Raw genomic sequence first — 22,827 nt, forward strand, 5'->3', positions numbered from 1 at the left:
GTCCATGTCACGGAATCGCGTGCTCGTCGAGCGAGCCTTACCAGGAGGACACGAACACTGGTAGTTGAGGGAGTCGATGGGTCGACAGGTCCCGCCATTCATGCAGGGGCTGGGCTCGCACGGAATGTACTGGGATTCGCACAGGTGGCCCGTGTAGCCGGGTTCACAGGTGCAACTGCAAGGAGGCAAGCATTATTGTCCATGCCCCCTGAAAGTTTGCCTCGACACCGAAATTAGAATAATTCACGTGCCGTATTTTGCGTAATCCGACGCTTACCTGAAGGAACCCTGGTTGTTGTGGCATGTTCCATGAATGCAGGGTCTTGTTTGGCACTCGTCCACGTCGACCGCGCACGAGGCTCCGCTGTATCCCGGCGCACAGATGCACGAATACGACTCTTCCTTGGATTGACAACTGCCGTAATTTAGACAAGGCTGGGAGGCGCAGTGGTCCACCTTGTCGCAGTACTTGCCTGCATCGATCGATAGGTGTGCCCAGATCAGTTACCGTGCGGTAGCTTGCGTAAAGTTATGGCATGTACTGCATTGCGGTCTCATAGCATGAAATTACAGCCTTCTGTATTTTTACGGTATATTCCTGTAAATGTGAAGGCGTGTTTTTAAGGTGTCGTAAAATGAAATCATAGACGTCTGTATTTCTTACGGACAGGGCTCAAAGTCTCCCTTCAGTGGAAGGGGGGGCTCTCATAGAGCGGCGACTAGTATAGCGCGCGCGCACACACACACACACGTGGTGGCCCTTCGTCACAGTGATTACTCCGATGAAGGCAGGACCACCTGACGAAACGTTAGGAAAGTTATTTTTCGTATTTGCCGCACTAGGGCCTTCCTCCTGCATGACTAAATGCGATTCTAAGTGAGAGTCGGTTTCGTTATAATTCTCAAAGGCCACAGTAGTTGTGTTTGTGACGTTTATTTTTTCTTTACTTATTTGGCGCTGAAAAAAGCCAATTTCAAGCAGGTGTAGATTAACCAAATTTTATGGGTGTTCAGCAAATAAATATATTATTCTGAGGGGCATTTATTTAATCTGCCAATTCAATGAAACAATATGCCACTTTAAAAAGTGGCATATTGTATTTTTTTTTCGATATATTTCGGGAAGGAAAGGGTTAGATATGTGATCTCAGAGAAAACAAGTGTAGCTCCAACACAGAACATTAGTTGTTTTGCTTCATTGACACCCCCGGGAACTAGAACAATATATTTTATGGTTTCACACCTACTTACGTACAAAAGTGGACAAAAGACATGCGTCCCTGGTATAACGGAGCACTCATAATATACAACTAAACGAATTAAAATGAACTGATAACCTAAAGAAACCAAGGTTAACCTTCACTGATACACGAGCAGGTAGCTCCATGCTCAGGTGGCTCATGAAACAGAATGCTGTGCCAAGAATTTTGGTCGAAAAAGAGTGGTGACCATCTTGTGCAGTGCATCGGGGAAATGCGTGTAGCAGTACAATATCTGCGTTTGCTCATGCCACATCAACCGAGTAATCGGGATTAAACCATTAATCGAAAAATTGCAGTTAGAATCGTCCAGCACGAAGCACTACTGGCAATAAAACCAACTCCAGCGCTCTACCGGCCTTTGTGAACATCTTTAACTGGAATGACTTTTGTGTGTGTGTACCTCCGTGTGTGCGTTGTTTTTTTAATGCTTTCCTCTCTGCCCTCTTTCTAACCCCTATCTCCCACCCCCAGTGTAGGGTAGCAAACCGGAGACTGATATCTGGTTAACCTCCCTGACTTTCCTCTTCATCTCTCTCTCTCTCTCTCTCTCTCTCTCTCTCTCTCTCTCTCTCTCTCTCCAGCGTTTGTCGAATGGATGCCGCAGTGATACTGTTGACCTGGAGAGGGGGGGGGGGTCGAACCCATCCCTAAGTAATCGCTCCCCCCCCGCCCCACCCCGAGACTGACTGAGTCCTGAGTCGCAACTTTAAAAGGAAGCTTTAGCTCGGGTGCTCCTATCTAAATACATGTAAAAGGAGAATTATTCGTTTTTCTCGACAACCACTGCACCAAATTTGACAAGGTTTGTTCCATTTAAAAGAAAAACTTAGAATCTAGTCATTGTTGTTTCGAATTTTTGATTTAGGTCCTGATTTTTTTATTATAAATTGGCAAAAATCGGAAATAAAAATAAAATTAAACTATCAAGTTTACAACTCTAACTCAGCAACGAAAAATGATAATACAATTCTGTGAATTGCATCTAACAGTACATCTAAAGCGGACAAAATTGATATGTTACGCGTTAATCTCACAAAAATTCGTAATATGGAAATACAGATTTTGCAGAACCTTCGTACACAACGCCACAAATTCACGTACGCTGTAAAATAACGTATCAAATCTGTCCGCTTTCAATGGTCTCATAGATGCCGTTTACAGAACCGCGATATCTGTTCTTGATGCAGAGCTATGAATGTGTACACTTCGTGCTTCTATTTTTTTCAAACTTTCAAATATTTGAAAATTATTTTAACAAAAATCAGGACCTAAATCGAAATTCCGCTTCCAACAGTCACTAGACTTTCACTTTCTCTCTCACAGGCAACAAATTTCATTAAAATCGGTCCGTAGGTTATCTCAGAAAAAACGTTTTTGCGTTTTACATGTATTTGAATAGGCCACGTCGGAGTTGGGCCCGAGCTAAAGCTTCCTCTTAAGCACTGCTTACGGGAAATTCCTGTAAATGTGACTGCGTATTTTTTGCGGTGCCGTGGAATGAAAACACATAGCCGTCTGTATTTTTCACGGAAAATTACTGTAAATATGACGGCGCGTTATTCCAGTGCTGTGGAAGACGCCTGTACATTTTACGGGAAAGAGTTGACAGCCGATGCTGTCGGGAAACGTCCAGTAAAAACAACGGTGCATTTTTTTTACAGTGCACGAACGCGCTTATGAGCTATGCACAATGATTGGATTACTCGGTCACTGTGTGGCAGGCGAAAGTGGCGCCCCTACAATCACGAAATGTAAATAGTTGCCACTATTTTACATGTCTTCTATTTGGCGGCACTCACCTCGAAAGCCATTGGCGCACAAGCATGTGTAGTTTTGCAGCGTGAGCAGCTGGCACGTGGCCCCGTTATAGCAGGGCTTCGTGTCGCAGGCGTTGGGCACCCTGATCTCGCACATGGTGGCCGTGTAGCCCACGGGACAGGTGCACGAGAACTTGGGTCCGTTTGTGACGCTCATCTCCACGTTGCACGTGCCACCGTTCTGGCAGCGGAAACCCGGGCCTCCGGTGTGGCACGGATTCGCATGCTGGCAGTACTCGCCAACGTAGAGCGGAGGACAGCTGCAAGAAAGATGTGCGCCGTTGAATCTCCTGTGCGATCATCATGTCGGACGCTTTCTGTGCTTACAAGGAACAATGCGCAGCCAGGCAACTTTTGAACACGGCGCTGCATACCGCAACAAACGTGACAAGTGCGCACGCCCTGGCCATTTCCTCCCTGTGCTAAGAAAAAATGGGATCTGTCTTTTCCATTTCAGAAGTGGTGGTCAGAAAATTCCCTGACCACAAGCTGCCTCTTTCCCGACCGGTCTCCAGATGCCTCGTATAAAAGATACAATCCGCACTTGACCGTTTGGCCAGTAGTGAGGTCGTGTGCAGACTGTTGTTCTCAGCTATACATATACCTGCCGACGTCTTAGCTAAGGATAGAGTATTAGTGTTGTCGCGGGGGGGTTTTCCGACCAAGGTGTTTAACGCGCATACCGGGACCAATACCTCCCCCTGCCCCCTAAACTTAGACACTATGAAAAGCTCTCCGACGCCTTGAAGTGTCCGCGGCCTGCCTTGTCGATTCGCGAACTGCGGGCACGCGGCGGGCGTTCACGAGAGTCGAACCATGCGAGAGTAGCGAGCATGCGATACCACAAACCGCCACCTGAACTTTCATGTTGGCGCCGCCCGTTTTACTCGGCGAGTCGGCTGCTAGACCTTGGCGAAGGACCCAGCTTGCAAGATCACAATAGATTAGGAATCGGCCCAGTGGGGGAGAATGTGCGGGGGAATGGTCCCGACAACTTGTTGAAAAAGGCTCGAGGCGGGGTCGTTCGCTCTGGGATTGGACCCCGCGCCGACGCTCCGCCTTTTCGCCCTTCGTTCGCTTGCAGCAAGCGTTCCACCGGCGCATATCGCGCGCGACGGAAGTGAACGAAAGTTAGCAGCCCTATAAGGGCACTTACGACACAAAACGATATATATGAAGGTAACAAAATGTATTCAATGTCATGGTTCATTGTTTCGTGAATACAACGGTAGAGAGAGAGGGGGGGGGGCAAAGGGATGCGATAGGTGAGAGATAAAAGGATAAAAAAATGAAGAAAAGAATAATGAAAAAGCACACACACAAACACACACGTACACACGAACTGTTTCTGTGGACACTGTCACGCAGCCTTCAAAGGCGTTCCTAGTGTTACGCAGTGACAACGGTAGCAAAATAGATGGCAATGCTATTCGTGCTAGTTAAGCTTGCACACGCCTCGTGATTTGGTACTGCAACACGACGAAACCGGATGCTCGTGTGCTGCGCCACCGATGGTTTTGACTCACTGCGTAGACGTCGCGCAACGATTGACTAATCAGCGTCTGGCTGGCGGTTAAGGAGTCTCGTGGCGCCTGGAGACCCCACTGCGTGTCGTCTGAGGAGGCAGCAAAAGGCATTCGTTTCGCTGATCGAGCGAGCGTTAAATCGCCTCGGACAGGGCGGCCCTCAACCGCCCCCCCCCCCCCCCCCCCCCCCCAAGAATAATAATAACGCGGCGCGTCTGCCGAGTCGCGATGCGGGATGGGGGGATGTAGCAGGACTGATTTCTCGTCCCCGTCGGGCGTGGCAGCTCACCGCGGGGGTCCTCCGCTGCTTGCTTAATCCGGCCAGGAATCCTCGACTGGCCCCGAAATAAATGGATATCCTCCAGGGGATTAGATCAGTTCGCCAGAGCCGTGGCGGGGGCAGCAGCGCGAGGCGCGGCCAATCGGCCGTGTTCTTCTCGCTCGTCTCCGCAACTGGCGTTCGGCCGCCTTTGCGTCTTGCCTGTTGCCCCTTTACTCTCCGTTGCAGTTATTGGCGCTACAGGTACAGCCTCTCACCTTCGTTAAAAAAAAACAACACAAGACATGATGGAAACTAAAGCAAGTTACGAGTGGTGAGGCGCTAACCAAAGAAGTTTCCGTGGTTGGCAGTACTGGAGGAAGGGAGTAATGCATAGAAAAAGGGTTGACCAACTAGCCCAGCTTTTCCGTCAACTTCGTGTCCAACAGCTAAGCAGTCCGAACAACGAGGGCCCGTATTCACAACAAAAGCTCTTATACTAGAATTGTTAATGTAAATTAATTTTAATTATCGTTCAATGAACCGCTAGTGCTGAAGTGGAAATTTTCATCCGGAGATCCCGTGTTGAAGGACAACTAATTTTGGTATGACGGAAAAATTTCTCGTTATTGACGGTGATCCTGCGTTGCGTTTGTGCCCAAAAGCTGGTCGCATTATTCTGAACCGTTTATAGAGCCGAAAGCAAAAGCGCAGAGATACTTTGGAAAGCTGTTCATATCTCTTGTAAGTCTCGTTGTCCTGTCGCGCAGCGTCTTTCACGAGCCCACAGCCACTGATTGTGTCCATGGGATCTTTCTGCCAAGCAGACGCGAAAGAGCTGAAGTTAGGGCGAGATATATGGCGCCCGCAGGACAACGTCATATCCACATCGATCTCCTGTCATTACCAGAGACGCCCAGCAGGTGATTAGCTTTCCCATAAGATTTGCTTCGTGCGCCAGACAGCGCCTTTAATTTACGTTTGTTTCTTTCGCCTAAGCTTCGGAGTATGTGCGGAGCAGGTGTGCGCCGTGGATCATCCGCGTCCCTTCCGACGCGGGACCGTTATTTATGCGTGTCGCTGTTAGATGCTGTTAATAGCATTCTTTTGGAAATTCGGTTGGTTCACGTGTTCAACTACAGCCGTTTCGCAACTTCTGAAGATCAAGTCTTGCTCGAGCCGAGGCAACGCTAAACCAACTACGTCATGCGTGGCGAGAGGAAAGGAATGCTGTCTGCTAAATTCTACATAACGGTGCCATTGCGGGCGAGCTCAAGAGCGAAAGTGGCAAGGTTGCTTTAAGCTTTGCCTGCTGCCCTCTACACTCTTAGGCAAATTTACACCCATTTGGGGTGTATCTCTGCCACACAACGATAATCGTCATCTGCTTTGCTTGCGTTTCCTTTCTTGAAAACGCCGCGCCCGCGACTTTCCTTGCGGGAATGCTATGTCCATAGAGTTTCTCACTATAACACCTAGAGGGTAATCTGGCGCCACCGTCTATGGGAGTTTCTTAAGGGGGCACCGTGCCGTCATGGGAATGACGGTATATATGTCTGCGAGGCTCGTGTTGGCTGGTGTTGTAAGAGGCTTCGTCTAAAACGTGGATATGGCTACGCAAATAACGCGTTCTCAAAGTAAAATCTTCATAAAATGTTTCCATTCACGCATATTACATCTTTACTCACCCACGATGCATGACCAAGCGAAGAAAAGCAAGAACAGACGACCAACTGTTTCAAAGCGAGCGCGAACCTTGTCGTCTGTCCTCCAACTTTAGCGGCCCGCTGATACTTCTTACGTAACATGTAGTCGTACACACAATAACAAGTTCTCATAGTTAAACAAAATATGTTTTCGCGTAATAATAAAGCTAAAACAGCTTTTCACGTGCTGTTCTAGTAGAAAATGAATCATTGTGACAGACGGAACGGTACTTGCCAAGCGCGTCTTCAAGGTGTCCTGTCTCTACGAGAACGATGCCAATCCGAATCCACAATATACCGGCATTCCCATGCATACCACAGCGCAGCAGCGCCAGATTTCCCTCTAGGTAATGTAGTGAGAAACTCTATGGCTATGTCATGCTGATAACGCGCATGCCGTTCGTTACTGGAAAGTACCGGGCTCGCCGCGTTAAAGAAAGGAAATGCGGACAAGACAGATGACGATTATCGTTGTGTGGCAAAGGGGTGTAATTTCGCTTAAGAGTGTAGAAGCAGTAGCACCCTTCGGTGTGTATATTTGCCACAGAACGATAATCGTCATTGGTCTTGCCCGCATGTCCTTTCTTTGACGCTGCGAGCCCGGCATTTCCAAGGCACGAACGGCATGCGCGTTATCAGCATGGCAGAGCATTCTCGACAGGAAAGTAACGCGCCCAGCGTTTTCAAGAAAGGAAACGCAAGCAAGACAGGTGACGATTGTCGTTGTGTGGCAAATACACACCCCAAAGGGTGCAACTGTTTTGAAAGAGTGTGACCATAGAGAAAAAAATTCATTTCTTTCTCTATGGTGTGACGACCATGCGATGCCCTTGCAGTATACAGTGGACATACTCAAATCTCCCTTTTTTTCTATGCACCGCGAGATACTTCCCAAAGAGTGCTGTTTGTTTTTTGTCCCGTGGATCTTTGATGCTAACGTTGTTTTGTTTCGGATTGGGCAAACAAATCATTGGGCCATGCTGCCGGACAGACGGAAATTTAGCAGACTTCAGCGATTCCTCTAGGCTATGAACTCATTTGCTTTAACACCAGCAGGCTGTCTGTCTTCCAAGGACAATATTGTGATGCGCACAACGTCGTCTTCATCCCTGCATTATCGCCCGCTGTGACCTCCACAAAATACATGCGCAGTCACCACCACTTTTAGAATACGCGCGGCGTACAAAACCTCGCACTAATTGTCATGCGCGAATGTTGCGCGATAGCCCAGTGGCTGGCGCGTCTGGCTCGCAGTTGCACCGGTGTCCCACGTAGCTGGACAGAATTAAGGTAATGTTTGCAGTCGCTTGGAGATACTCATTCTTTTTTTTGCACACCGCCTAATTAGATATTTAGTCTTAACTAATTAATCAACTCCTCAACTATTATAATTAGATAAAAATGTCAATGATAAGATTGTCGATCAACGTGAAAAACTCCCGATACAGCTTTATGTTGCTGGATGCGTGCTACATAAAAGCGTTTTCCCGAGCGTGAAAGAAGCCCGCGAATACACGCGAAGTGCCTCGAGCGGCCAGTCGCGCGGCAGTTTTGCGTATATTTGCGGGCTCCTCATACCTATATTGAATGGGAGGGATGATAATATTGCGTCTTGCGGTGTGCCTTCGTTCGGCATATATCGACTGTGTCAGCTCTTGTCTGACCAAGGCCGATGGTGGCTGCGCGATTAGAAAGACTTGATAGATCTTCACGCCACAGCCAATCCCGTTTAATTCAGATATAGGATGGTGTCAGGCGCCATTGTCATTCTCCTGTTTTCGTGGTCGGACTTTCTCTGCCGATGCTAAGAGCACCTGTTGGAGGCACGTTCGTCGCCGGACGCCAACTCGATCTTTGAGGCGCACGTGATGCCGCACGAGAGATTTGTGAAAGTTTTTAATGCTGTGGTAGGTGGTGGTGGCGCTGTGGCGCGTTTCTCCGCAGCATGAAGGCGCGTTCACCGCCGCAGTCAGCTGCGCCTCGCTTGTCGAGATACGCCGTTTCGTCCTGCCGGCTCACCACAGCTTCGCTTCGGACCCGACTTCCTCAGTGCGAGGGATCTCCATGATTTCAAAGCGAATAGACGAAGGAGGAGTATCCGGCTTCCGTAGAGTGAACAAGCGGAGAAGAAAGCTCAGGTGCGCAGCCGTTGTCACGCCATCTTCGTCTCGCTGTCTTCATTGCGTTGTCATCATTCCTCCGTCGCCGTCAAGCTGTCGTGATCTACCAGAATATGTCGACGACAATTTGTGCCGCCATCATCAAACACCTTTATCAACGCCAGCAGTATACTTCCGAGGTATTGCTAGTGTGCCCAATCTATTTCTGCGGTCCGCATAAGCTATTCGCTTACTTTGGCAACCATCTTCGGTGGTTTCTGCAACCATTTCTTCATATTGTGATGAAGATAGAGCTGAGGAAGTGGCTTGATGACGACGGCGTAACGGAAAAGACAAGACAGACTGACACCGCAAACTCACTTTCGATCTTTCAACTGCTGTCGCAGTAAACGTTGATGTTCAACCACTGTTTATCGCCAAATCGAGCATGGCGTTTATAAGATAGCCAGTTCTCCTTATTGGCAGGAAATGGACAACCCTTAATCAATTATGAAATGCCTTGCGCGTGCAGGTTGTTTCCGTTAATGACGCGCGCTCTCAGTTTTAGAAGTGGGAGCGCGCCGAGGAAAACGTCGAAAAACTTCAACGCAGAAACGACCGAAAGGCCAACAAAGCCATCGATTCGTTGGCTTTGTTGTAATCGGTCGCCGCGATCATGAAATCATGTTCCGTCATTGTCGGCCAGGACGTGGTGTAACCTCCTGCAGGAACGTTTCTCCCGCGTGCGGCGAGCTGTCACAGTCACGGCATCGGTGCGAATGTGTCTTACATGTATTTATTCGCTAAAAAGACCTGCCTGCTACACTGACATGGCAACCTGCATTTAATTGGCTAAATAACCCATTCGTGTACCATCTCACTAGCGGCCCTGGAGGGCAAGCTTAACGGCGAACTAAAAAGGTCTAGCCTCGAGAACCATTCGGTGCAACTGCCACGCGCGACTCATGCTTGTCGTTAATGCTACATCATTTGTGCTTTTTATTTCTTGAGTAGAAAGAAGAATGTCCAACATTTTTGAACGTGCCATTTTTCCCATCTACTGTAAACTTGCCGAGTGATCTGCAAGGTCGTTTTTTTTTTCAGAGTTATCATTGAGGTTGAAGCGTTGCTTTGTGTTTAATTTCACGTTGAAGAAATGCTTCCACCACGTGACACAGAGGGGGAAGTCATCGGGTGTAACTACACGCAGCAACGTTTGACTGATAATTGTACTCAAATACTAATGGTTTGTTCAATGTTCTCTCGCTAAATCAGTGATGAGGGTCAAAGCTTGCTGTATGTAAAATATGATCTTTATAAAATTTTTCTTCCCGATTCCAGGAGCGATGACCCATTCTCAAAAATTTCTTAGCATAGAGTAACGACCAAGCAAGTGCGTTGCTTTAATTTGGTAACGGTAACGGGTTTCCTTAATTTGTAGGTAAAGTACGGCAGTAACGCGTTCCTTTTATTTTAACGTAAAGAGTAACGTATTTCGTTGCCTACAGCACTGGCCGTTTCTGAGTGCACAGGTAGATAGGTGGTCGGGCACTGGTTCCATGTTGAACTCGTTCGTTCGAAAGGTGCAAGTTCGACTTTTTTTTTTTCAGACCCACTCGCTCGCCTACAGGAAAATTTTGCCGTTTTGCGGAAAGACCGTGGTTTGTCAGCATCCGGCAACGGCGGACGGCCTAGATAGACGCTGTGCCGCCAGCGCGTCCATGCCATTACGGGGCACGTTGCAGACGCTTCAGCAGATATGCGCAGTTGTGTGCAAGCACGCGTACCTTTCGGTATTCTGAAAACGACAAGCGTCTTGTCACTATACGGGTAGGGAGCGGTGCGTCTTAACTCCTGGATGTAGTCGAAAAGACAGTCAAGGGTTGCATTTGGTGCTGGTGCCCGCCTATCGGTCTAGACCATTCCTCGAAGGTGGTGGGCAGGCAAGCTGTACATGACTTTGTACCACTAGCGTCGCAGTTGCGAACAGTCCCAGATTAGGTGAATGAGCTGCGTTGTGTGCTGGAAGCAATAAAGGCATGAAGTCTCTTCTTTTGCAGGGTTAACGATATGTGCTTACAACAACGGTGCGGACGCGTATGTCTTGCAGTAGCGCCTCAACGTTCTTGTCCCATGCAGAAAGCAGCGGCTCCAATCAGGGTAGCCGCCTGCCAATGGTGCGTACAATTTGTGGGCGCTGGGGTCCCATGAATGGGGTTCTAGAGTGCGGCCTATTCGGTGTGCGGGCAAAAAAAAAATAAATGAATAAAACAAGAAACGGCGTCCCGTAGAGACTGCGCACACACAGGGAAACGAGGAGCTCCGCTGAATCGCACCCCCGCCGTTGAGCAGTGGTGGTAGTGGGGGGGGTTAAGGAAAACAATTTGGGAACAGTGCGGATGCTCGGTTCCACGTCGCTCTTATCTCACTGCATGGCCGCGGGCGGCAGCAGTGGCGGTCGAGGGGGAGTCCGGGAAGTGAGCGCTCGCCAAGGGGAAGCTGGTCGCCTTTCTTTCCCGGGCACGACTGAAAGACGCAGGCAGCTCGGTTTCCTTCAGCCAGAAAAGCGCCTAGTGGTTAGGGGGAAGACGTTGAGCACCAAGAGCCGCCAAGAGCAGTGGCCCTTCTTCGAAGATGAGGGGGAAACGAGCTGCTTTCGCGTTTACAAGAGCGCGCTCCCGACCCAGACGATGGTACGACACATGGGAGCGCAAAAGCTAGCCTGGCGCATTAGCTGAGCTAGCTGTCAATTATCTAAGTTCTAACAAAGCCTGGTTACCTGCGGGCGGTGTCTTCTGATGTTTGGATGTCCTCATTACAGCCGTCACCAAGACATCTTGGCGATATCTAGTCTGCCCACGTTTTCTAAACTCGTTCTTTGCCTTCAAGGCGGCTAAATAGGAAAAGCGCACACCTCGTGTCGCTTCTATTAGACCGAAACAAAAACACAAGGATGACGACGCCCTGGTGCACGATAGAAAATGAACATACTTCTAGATTTTTCATTTAATAATGTAAAAGCAAGCATGCCAAAAGCGGGATCCGCTGGCGCCAACTCTACTTCCTTTCGAGTCGCGTTTCGAGCCCCCTCCGCACACCCAATCATCCACACGCCCGGTTGGTGCACGTGTACTGCTACATGAAAGCTCCTTGACGAAAAGTCCAAATTCAATGATTAGGACAGAACTATATCAGCGCAAACCCTCTTAAAGAAGACTACTTAAAGTCTAACGGTGATTAAACAATGCACATGTGTGCCAAACTGTAATTCTGTGCGGTGATTGGCTTAAGGCAGCCGCTGCATGCCGGCAGTTTTCTTCAGTGCTGCCTCCTGTTGCGTCATCACAGAGTATGTGCGTTCTGCATCGTCCCATTCTCATTTACGGTCATCTGCATCGACCGCGCGACCTTTGCTACCCTCTCATCTACCTGTCAAGCCAATGCTGTTCCCACGCATTATGAATAATTTTCCACCGCATGCAGCCCGGCAGTAAGCGCCCGCTTCAGTTCGCGTGACGTATGGACACCTGGTCGCAATGTGCCCTCGTGACCCTCCTTGAGCGTGTGCCGATTCTCTCACGAGCAGCGCGTCCTCGGCCGAGATGTGCGACCAGGCGCCTGAGCCATGAAGCCAGGCTCCCAGCCTTGAAGCCGCCGAAGAAGCGGCCAGTCGTCCTTGCCGGCACCGCTGTCCAGGAGCGCGCTCATGCAACACCGTCCGCGACCTGCTCCGTTCTTGACCCCGACGGTATCGACGGCGCCACAATGGAGAGACTGCTTTCGAGAGAGGTTGCCAAGCTTTTCAGTAACCTGCCAGGCGGCAGCTGGTTTTGAGGAGGTGGGCACAGGTGTGGCGTGCTACGTGTAGTTGATAATTGAGTAGGTCCTGTGGTCAGATCTCGCCGTGGCACATGCGAACCCGTGGCTTCTTGCGCGAAAGGCGCTTGGGACCAAGAAGAGGGCTCTCTGACATGCACAACGACGGGCGATCCACGCGGCACGCGAGCGGCCAGCTCTCGCGGCGACGGCTGTCGGTCGTTAAAGCATCGCCAGCCCGGGCCCGGTCGCCGCGCCCGCTGGGCGTGCATGCTGCTGCACCTTGCATATACGCGAGCCCCACCCGTGCTGGACCGGCCAGGGCGCGGCCGTGCGCTACCCGGCCGGCGGGGGTCAGGGGATGGGTACACGAATCCACCGAGTGGCATACCTCTCTCTGCTTCTGCACCACTCGAGAAGCACGCTGATGGCTTATTCGAGTGCTACTCCGCCTAGCTCTGTGAGACAGCAGCCACGACGACACGTACGCTCGGTGTGTTCCCCCGCACGCAAATCAGAGAAACCGCGGGGACCGGTTTATTTCTGAGCCGTTCGCCACGAGTAGCGTGCTCAAGCGCAGCCCGGATAGCGAGCGAACAGAGATTTTCAAGCGCGATGCTCTCGGCGGCCTCGCGCAGGACAGACCCGAGTTATGGCTGCCGAGGCCCGTCCCAGGGCGTGCACAAGAGAGTGTGGTCTACCGGTCGGACGGGTTCTTCGCCGCAGAAGAGGAGCGACGCCCATCCAGGCATGTTTGCCGCCGCTGCCCTGCCCGCCGAGGTCGACGAATCCACGCGGCCAGCTTGCTCGTTCGATTGCTTCCACGGCGGCGGCACCGTTTATTCCGGCCCGGGTTGCGCGCTGCCGCCGAGGCGCGCCCAGCGATGGCCGCGTCCCTTTTCATTTTGCTCATCCCCCTTTCGCCCGTCGTCCAGAGCGCTCCTTTTTCATCTCTCTCTCTGCTCCTGGCCGCCTCATCTCGAGGGGTGCGCGCATAATAAAACGTGCGCTCGGGCGAAGCTCCCTCCGTCATCGTCCGCAAAAAGACGCCTTGTCGTCTCTGGCCGCCCTTTCTTTTGCGCCATCTGTCAGTCCTGACGGAAGGAATGCCTGCTTCCTCCCGGCGCTCTGAGAGCGCGCTTTTGTTTGTTCCGTTAGGTTGCCGACTCTGTGTGTGTGTGCCCCGCGCTCTCCGCTGCAGTCGGGATCCCCATTATTGCCGGCGCGGCGATGTTGCGTGCGTCGCGCCGTTGCAATTTCGCAGGCGGACACCGCTGTGGCCGCAATTTTTCAGCGCCAATTTAGGTGCGCGCACGCGCGCCTTGCGCTGCAGCTTTTCTCCTCGCCGTCACCCACCTTCTTTCGCCGCGAGGCAGCACGCTTCCTCCACCGCGGAGCGTCTTTTTATTTCGCACAGCGAAGCGCCGTGCTCAGCGTGACCGAAGAGCCACACTTCGATTTCTAGTCGCAGCTGGGACTGGCCCAACCAAGCGGCGATGACAACAACGGGAACGCAAAGACGGGTTGCGGAGACAAAAGAAGACAGTTGGAGCCGCCGCTCGACATCGACGTCACTCAAACTGTACACGTCAGCACACCGGCTGCGGGCGTTTGTTACTCGTGCTTGACCTCTTTGTGACCGCGTCGGTGGATGCCTGCTTCTACTCTGGCACGGACACTTACTTTTGTACGCATCACGACAACACACAGTAACCGATGAGCAGAATAAAAAAAAAATATACTGAAGCTGACATTTCACAGGCGTCCTTCTGTGCGGGACAGCTGCGTTCAACGCTTTTCGCACCACGTGTACTCCCTTTCGCAAGAGACAATCAGACGCCAGCGCGCAAGGCTACAACGGACAAAACAAGCGGCCCTAAACAAAAGCAGAGGCATGGGAACTGTGAGAACCGCAGCGCACAACCAGAGAACTGCACACCGGCAGAAGCCGAAGCGGCAAGAGAATCGTGAGAAATTTTACGCCCTGACGGTCAAATCGCGCATTTGCGGCTCTTGTCTTTGCATGTTGCAGCCGCGTTGGCTGCTCACAAAGGACGAGGTAGGTGGAAAAAAAAAAGGGGGGGGGGAATAGCGTCCGAGAGGAGCATCGCGGTAGTGGCAAGTTGCTTTGAAGACGCCGTTCCGAGCCGCGACACGCACGACGGAGGTCGCTTAACGACAAACAAAAACACCTACTCAGTGCCCCCACACGGCCCGCAGTCAAAACAAAGAGCGCCCCTGAACTTTCAGCAGCGCTGCCACCGATAAATTTCAAAGCGAGAGACAATTTTAGCGAGAAACGAGCCATAAGGTGGGAGGCGACGAAAGGCAATCAGGAAGGCGGGAAGCGAGCGGCTTTCTTTGCGCTGGGAGCCCTTTTTCTTTTTTCTTTTTTTTTTTTTCCGGAGCGGGCGGAAAGTGAACAGTATTCGGACGGGAACGCGTGGGACGGCAGTCGAAGGGCCATTTGGGATCCCCGCACGCCGAACTGTGCGCTCCCACTGGTAGCGCACAAAGCGCTGGGAACAGGCTGTCTCGGCTGAAATGCAAGCGTGCCCCGGGGCACCGGCAGCGCCCCAAGTGACGCACTGCCCTTTACTTTTGACGTATGCCTTGCGTGCTACGGTCGAAGAACAACGTTCGGATTCAAGCGAGTGCTACCCGCGCGGCGGCTTTCTAGCCATCCACGAAAGTAGCGTTCCGCGGCTTCATTGAAACACGAATATATGGAACGGAGAAATGGAAGGTGTACGTATACTGTTGGCCACGTCGTGCAGTTCTCCGTTGTAAACTTTTTTTGAACTCTATTTTGCAGGGAGCTCATGTTCCAACATCACATGCGATGTATACTTATGCACTACCAAGCGCAATCCTTCGGCATTATTACAGGGTAAGAAGTGCACGCGGTGGCCCCCCCTCCCTATTTGCTGTTCGGAAGACGCGAAGCGCCTGCGAGGCTAGCACTTTCAAAAACAACCTAAGCGGAGGTAGGCGCCAAAAGGTGGTGTTCCTCAAACGGCACACGTTCTCGTGGGCAGAGTTGCCGCTCACACAGCCGTGCGTGTGCCACCTTATCTCACCGCATCAGCTTATTAACTCCTATCGGCCACTGGTATGGGAGAGTTTAAACACCGCAAGGGGCTTCGTCCGCTATATACATGGAGTGCGCTGAATCGGCCCGTGCGCCACGTCATGTGGCTCCGATCAGGCACTGCAATTTTGCGGCGGCATGCAACGCCGAATCCCGTCGAGCGCCATCTTGGCGCTCGCTGCCGCGCTCCACTGAGCACGCCTCCACTGAACGAAGAATGGTACCGCGAAGAACAGCCACTCTGAGGGGAAAAGGGAACGGCGGCATGCGTGCTCGGCCGCAGGGGCAGGGCCCAGGGGAGGCGCATTCCAGCAGCACTCGCATGCCGTCGGCTAACTAACCGGGAGCCGTAAAGATGCCAGCATCCTCGCGGCAAATGAACAAGACCGGGAGGCCGCTGCGGGCGAACCTAATGACAGGCCTCGGGGCGGGCGCTGCCTTCTCCTGGCCACCGGGCGGCTCGGCACAGGGAGAGGGGAACGCATGCATAGCTGGCAAGCGGCGGCCTTGGCGCGGCTCTGGCTCGCGTTCCGCGCGCTGCTGCCCACGTCATGGCTCGAGATGATGCCGGGCTCCAAAACATGCCCACCGAGTTAAGGAGGGCCCGGTCGGGCGTTTCGTGCTTCGCCATCCCTGGGGCGCATCCCCAGGTGTGCTTCGCTTAAGTCGTGCACGGAAGAGCGCTCGGCGATCACTTTCCGATCGCTATCTCCGGGGGCGCACGCAAGATGCAGTACGTCGCGGCCGTGCGGGACGGCTCGAAAATCGGCAACACATGAGCCGCCCCTAGGGCATTCGCCTCGTGGAACGGGCTAGTTTTGCTTTCTCCGAGTTGTGCTCGGCTGAGGGGAGACTGACATCTCCCACGGCTAACTCTCTTGTTACTGCTTCTTCCCCACGAGCACACTGCCTCTCCGAACATTGTGCAGCCAGTTGTCAAACATCGTTCATTAATATGGGGCCTGGGCTAAGAACGCGAATTCACAAGCCTTTTAATCCCTAAGTGCTATTTGACATTGGCTGGCCACATTCGCTCATATGTAAGGCATCAGGATTAGTTCAAGATCTCTCTTACGAACAATCCAAGCGTAACAGCGAATACGGGCCTTCGAGAATCTGGGAACTTTTGATCGAAGGGCTTGATTTTTTCTTTACTCTTCGGGCCATCGATGTTTCCCTTTTACGCTGCTTAAGTTCTCGCACACGCCTGAGGATTTATGCGGCATCAATGCGAGTAATGAATGTTCTCCCATCTCTCCGGCGTTGGCACGCTAGAAGTGCCCGTGCGCGAGCTGGCCGCTGAAGTACGCCCCGCAGATTGAAGACGGGAGACGTGTGCCCACGGCGACGCCAAAGCGCTGCTCATGGGCAGCCACCGGTCAAGAGCTGCACGACGCGGGCGCCGTATAGGCGTGCCACGAGAGTGGGCCGGACGACCTCGCATTGCGAGCCAGCTAGTGCCGCCAAACACGTGCGCGCTGGCACGCTGCGCTGTGCGAAATAAGGGGCGGTGTTTCCGCTCTCGCAGGCCGGGCGTGCCAATTCTGCAATGCTGTCGAGAGTCGCAGTCGATGTTACTTACTGCATGTATGTAACGGCGAAGCATTTGCGAGCCTCGCGTGATATCTTGAGTAAGAGTTAAGCATATAGTTATGCAGGGCCGAATGCGCACCTCCGGCGTTGTGCGAGCGCTGTCAGACTGGTTTCTGGCGCGGATGTTGCTGGAGCGCTCGGACAGGGATGGTATATAAAGTCTAATGGAGTGGGCGGAATTCAAGCGCCGGTGACAGACGCCGATGCCGAGATGCTTCGCCGCAGACGTCGAACCCACAATCTGCATCCGCATGTCCCGTCAAGCTACTGGATGGACGGACAACTTAATGCAAGCGGCGGTCGTTTCTGGGCGAGCCGATCCTCTCCGCGAAATGACCGCGGTGCTTGCGCTGCCGCCTCAGTGGTTCCGCAAACAAAGCGACTTCCCAGGGACGCCGCAGGGGCGGCGCACCGCTGAGCAGCCGGAGCGCGGTTTCTTTTAGCCCCATTGTCCTGGAATCCTCCCGTGGGCAGTCACAGGGACGCATTAGGCCCACCTGAGACCGCGCCTAACACGACGATCGACCGGAGCGGCCAAGACAGCGCCCGCTTGAATCATGCCGAGCGGCGGGGACCATTTGGCCGGCCTCCGATGTATAACGACCCGATTCCAACCGAGGCGGCCGCTCATTGTTTCCCAGGAGCTGCTCGCAGGGATGACCCCCGCCGTGCTGCACGTCCGCACAAGGCTCGGAAGCAACGACGGAAAGCACAAGTGCCGCTTCGCACGCGACTACCAAAATTCTCTGCGAGGCCGAGGAGGCGCGACCTGTTTGCTAGACTTGCTTTGTTCTCCGCAGAGGAGCGCATAAAAACAGTCTTCGCAGCGATCAACTATTGACAACGCTTAGATAAACACGCGCCCCCAGCCGATCGGGTAGCCCTGTTCGTAGCAGGTTTGTCCGCACTTCGCTCGGCTAACCTAGCGGAAACGCACTGAAGAACCGTCAGCTACAAGGCGGTCGCGGAGGCTGGGAAACACCAGCACATGCGCGCGGCGCGCACAGGCAATCTAGCCGGAGGACAGTCGCTACCACGACGGAGGAAGATAGGAAACCGGTGGCCCGCCGCGAGGACACCGATCCCGTCGCCGCCGCTGCGTGTGCGAAATCCGCGCGCGTCCCAAATAGGCGTCGCCTCGATTGGGATGCGGCGCACGTCGGCGGCACCCCCGGCCGCCGAAGGGCGCGACTGCATGCAGCCACCACGAGCCGACCGAACGGCGGCGGAGATAAGCGAAGGCCCGCGCGCTCTCCCAGGCCGCCGAAGAAGCAAACAGGCTGGCTGGCGGCTCCTCTCGCGAGGAAGAAACCCGCCGGGGGAGACGACCGCGGCGTCCATCCCGGCCCAGGGCGCGCGTGATCGCCATGCAGAGACGGCGATGCCGGTCAGCGGGAGCGCACCTCGCCAACCGGTCTCCACGCCGCTGGAATGCCGCGGTGCATCTGTCTTTGGCGGCAACGCAGCTAGAGAGGTCGCCGGCACATCCCGCGGCTCGCCTCGCCGATCGTCGCGCAGAGAGGCCGCTGGCACATGACTGCGAGCGTCCGCGCTCGTCTTCGACAACGACTACAGAAGTGCGCTGCTTTTTGCTCTGCGCGTCCGTGGTTTCGTGAATGTTCGGCCTCAACAGGCAACGGCGCGATAAAAGAACTACAGCGTACACTTGCCAAACTTCGTTATAACAAAATTGGAGGGAAATGGAGGGGAGTTTTGTTATGAGCAAACATTATAAACGCTTAGGACGACAGAAAGCTGAGCTAGTTGGTAAGGATTCATAATGCAAAAAAGGTTAAGGCGTGCAGACACGGACACAAGAGAAGTGGACAACACGAACGCCGACTGGGCGAGCCGTGTACCCGATGTACCACGTGTACCCGAGTGACACGTGGTGCTACCACTCCAGAGCATGTGCAGATGAGTTTTGTGTCTTCTTTCTGTTTTTCACGTCAGTGCTTCCTTCAGTTGATAGTCGGCGTTCGTGTGGTCCACTTCTCTTGTGTCCGTGTCTGCACGCCTTACCCTTTCTTGCATTATGAATTATAAACGCTACGTCGACACTACTTGACGGGCGCGGAAGACCAAATGCCACGATTTCGTTATAGTTGTCACTTCTATATAAGCGCAAAATTCGCGGCCATACAAATACCGAGCAGTTAAAGAGTTGTTTGATTTATTCATTAGAGTCTCTTGATTACACTCAGCTGGTTGTAATCAAGATCAATTAAGACAGCTCGCGGTCTTGTATATGCATTTGGCTACCCCAAGTCACCTGGCAAAGCATAGGACTATACGATGCAAGGCTGCAGTGCCTTAGAAGGCGCGATGCTGGCCCGTGGCATCATCGAACGAGCAACAAAGGACGATGAGCGCCTCCCGTTGATAACTTAGCTCCGGCTCAGCGCCCGTCTGTCTTTCTCACTGCCACTGCCGTTCGTCGACGCCAGTCGAGGTGAACGGCGTTCCCGTGGCAGTATATGCCTGCAGGCAGCTAACCGACGCCAATCACGTGCACTTCGGGCGAGCAAAAATAGTGTCGCCCCGCTTGTATCGGATTTACCGCGGTCTGTTGTGGCACAAAAAAAAAAAAAGCAGCAGCAACTAGGCGTATGGTGAGCGAGTCAGCGGAAAGCTAGGGATCGCGCATGTTTGTGCTTGCGCGCGCGCGTGTGTGTATGTGTGTGAGAGAGAAAATCTGTAGGCTTCGTACGCGATATTTCGCCCGACATCAGTTTCTGCCTCGCAACGGGCCAGGTGTGACTTCCAAGATCTGCGTTCAAAAAACGCCGCCCTCCCAAGAAAATGAATATTTTTGTCCGTTACAATGGCAGCCTGTCCCTTTTCCTTTCCCTCCCACCTTAAATTCTTGCAGAACGCGTTCACTTTCTCTCCTCTTGTTGCGTATCGGATGGCCGGCAGAGGTCTTCGTCGCTGCCGGACGTGTGCAGCGAGACAATGCAATAGCAGCAAGAGCAGCCTCCTTCCCCGGAATGCTGTCCATCAGCCAGGCCACGTGACCCCGCCGTTGCCACACTCCCGTCGCTGGCCCCGTATAATTTCGTTCTCCGCGTGCAGTGCGCGGCCCCTCCTCGGAAGGTTCTCGCTCGGCTGTCCCGCTGCTGGCTGCAGCGGCCGCACCGAATCCGGTTCGTGACCCACCCCGGTGAACCGCGAAGGACTGTGTGCGTCGTCAGACGCCGCTCACGAGCGCGCGCGCGTTGTGGCCGATTACTACACGACGCGCGTGCGGTCGGCACGGTGGCGCCTTCGGACGAGTCCTCACGTGACCGGAAGAAAGTAACCCGCGAGCCCGGAAGTGCGAGCTTTTAAAGCCGTGCCTTATTGCACGCGACGTGTTTTCACGAGTCACGACGCCATAACGAGTTTCCAACAGACGCCAGTCACGTTACGAACCTATCGACTCGGATCTTATTCGCCTTTATTTTTGTTTTCTCCCTCTCTCTCTCTGTTCTCCTTATTCCTTGTCCGGTTGATTAAAGATGAGCATGCTGAATGTTAAAGCCGTGGTAAAGGAGCTCAGGATGGCGCCACGGCACAAGCTCCGGCAGCTGTACGAGTGTCTCTCAAGGCTCGGGTCAGACAGGGACGTCACTCGTTCAGCCTCGCGAAGAGACTGCCGCCCATGACTTCGTACACTGTATCTTCTCGTGGAAAAGAGTTTCCATCGCCTCACAGTCTTGCTCAGAGCACGGTCGAATGGAACAACAAACGGGAACTTTCGTCCGCGCTTCACACGGACGCGGCAGCATCAAGCAGCAGCAGCAGAAGCCTCGGCGCGCCTCTGAGCAACCATCGCTTAGGACGCATCCAAGACCTTTACCAAAAGAACAGGTCAGGAACAGCGGGAGCGGCTGTGGCTCAGGGCCGGTAAGGTCGGCGGGCGCTCGCCACCGCCGCAGCGAGGCCGTCCGTCCGCCGAGCGTGGTTTCGCCATCATCTCGAAGCGCGCCGGGGCGCTTCGCGCGCCCGCGGTAGCCGGCGAGCGGAACGACCTCGCGGACCGCATGCAAATGGACGGCGCCGAGGAGCGCATCGGCGGCCGTTCCCACCAGCGGCGACGATCGGCGCCGATAGCTGCTTCCCGCCGCTGCTAATGAGACGCGCGCCGGCGACCCAAGATGCGAAGGGGGTGAGCTGCTCATGAGAAGCAGAACCATCTTTGCTCCACTTTCCGAGCATAGGCCCGCTTCTTCCTTGTTACGTGGCATCTGCAACACGTAACGCAGCGGGATTTTGCACAGCGGCATGCTCCGATTGGATCATCCGTGCATCGTGTTCGCGATGCACGCCTCATTGAACGGACGCAAGACCATGCTTCGACCCAGACTATTCCCAGAGCAGGGCTACATTGCTCTTGCACGTGTTGGCCCGCGACGGTGGCAGTTAATATTGTGGTTATTTTTCGCAAGTGTCTTCTTCGCTCATTAGGTGATGAGACAATGCCAGTTATCCATACCGCTCGTCTGCAATCACCAGACGCGGAGCACATTAACGAGCACCGGTCACCCATTTTACCTCCCGCCAAACAGAAGGCATGTTGTTTCCGTGCCCCGCGGAAAGTACTTCTGGCTGTCGTTCCGTTGGCTGCCTCGCCCGATGTTTTTGAGTACTTGCATGAGTCCTTGCCACGGAAATCTCTCGAAAGGGCCCTGGCATACAGGGAAGTCGTCACGCCCAGCATATGTCTCCGATGGTGCAACGACACTGGACGCAGGAACCCTTGAGGCATATCATGTTGTTTTTTCTTTTGTTTTCCTTTTGTGAGGGAACCGTATTGTGCAGTGCACAAAACGCATGCAGTGCTTTCCGGCAACTTCCGATTCATTCTAGTCTGCTGTTATTCATTTCCTGGTTGTCATGCTTCTTAATGCATTAAAGCCTCACAATGCAATTCGATTTCCCTACTGGAAGTGCGGGACCCGGGTGCTCGCCTTGTGGCCTTCGACAGGTTGCGCAACAGTACGAGAAAGAACAGGAGGTGCACTCTTATCGTCGCGGTTGAAGCACAGATCCGGAGCTTCTTTTTTTTTTTTTTTTCCTCTCGCTCTGAGACCGCAGCTGGTTTCGATCGGCGTTTGGAAGATGTCGAGATGGTTCTCTTAGATGCGCGCCATAGACTCCCTGTTTCTCTCGCAAACTAAGTGTCTTTCCCGCGCCTCGAGGATTCAATGTTTTTTTTCCGTTCCTTTCAGGGGCGCCGTGTATACGTGAGCGCCATCCTTGCTGAATGTCGACGGCAACAAACCGCTTCGCGGGCTAGCCGTGTCGCGCACTCATTTTAATTTTCCTAGTGAATCGCGACGCACCGCGGGGACTCCTCCGCTGCTACGCGACACGATGGGGCGGCCGATAGACCGCTCCGCACACTCACAAGGGCTGGTCTCAAGACACGACGTTCGCCGGTCGCGGATCGCCGAATGCGTCGCTGCGAGGCAAATTAGCAGCTCGATCACGTATTCTTCCGGCTACGGAGCGCGCTCTCGCGCGCGCGCGAGAAGGGATCCGGTTGGCTTCTCCGACAACGAGCAACGCAAGCTGGCCAATGGTGTGTCCCGAGTCGCATTCTGCGGTTTTCTCACGGTGCAACGGCTGGTCGCTAGCGCAGCCTTTTCTTTCGCTTCTTCCGTTTGCACAAAC

At 53.3% G+C, this 22,827-nt stretch overlaps 1 protein-coding gene across 2 annotated transcripts in view; it reads right to left on the bottom strand.

Moving 5' to 3' along the window:
- The window catches only part of N (neurogenic locus Notch protein), an 81,336-nt gene that overhangs the window by 27,397 nt on the left and 31,112 nt on the right, over positions 1-22,827 (bottom strand). For both annotated transcript variants that reach the window (XM_075688268.1, XM_075688271.1), the window contains exons 3-5: positions 3,062-3,339; positions 278-473; positions 42-175 (exon numbers count right to left, since the gene is read on the bottom strand). In XM_075688268.1, the coding sequence (XP_075544383.1) occupies positions 42-175; positions 278-473; positions 3,062-3,339 (608 nt within the window). The remainder of the gene's footprint in view (positions 1-41; positions 176-277; positions 474-3,061; positions 3,340-22,827) is intronic.

Source organism: Dermacentor variabilis, chromosome 1 (assembly GCF_050947875.1).
Source record: "Dermacentor variabilis isolate Ectoservices chromosome 1, ASM5094787v1, whole genome shotgun sequence".
Lineage (NCBI taxonomy): Eukaryota > Metazoa > Arthropoda > Arachnida > Ixodida > Ixodidae > Dermacentor > Dermacentor variabilis.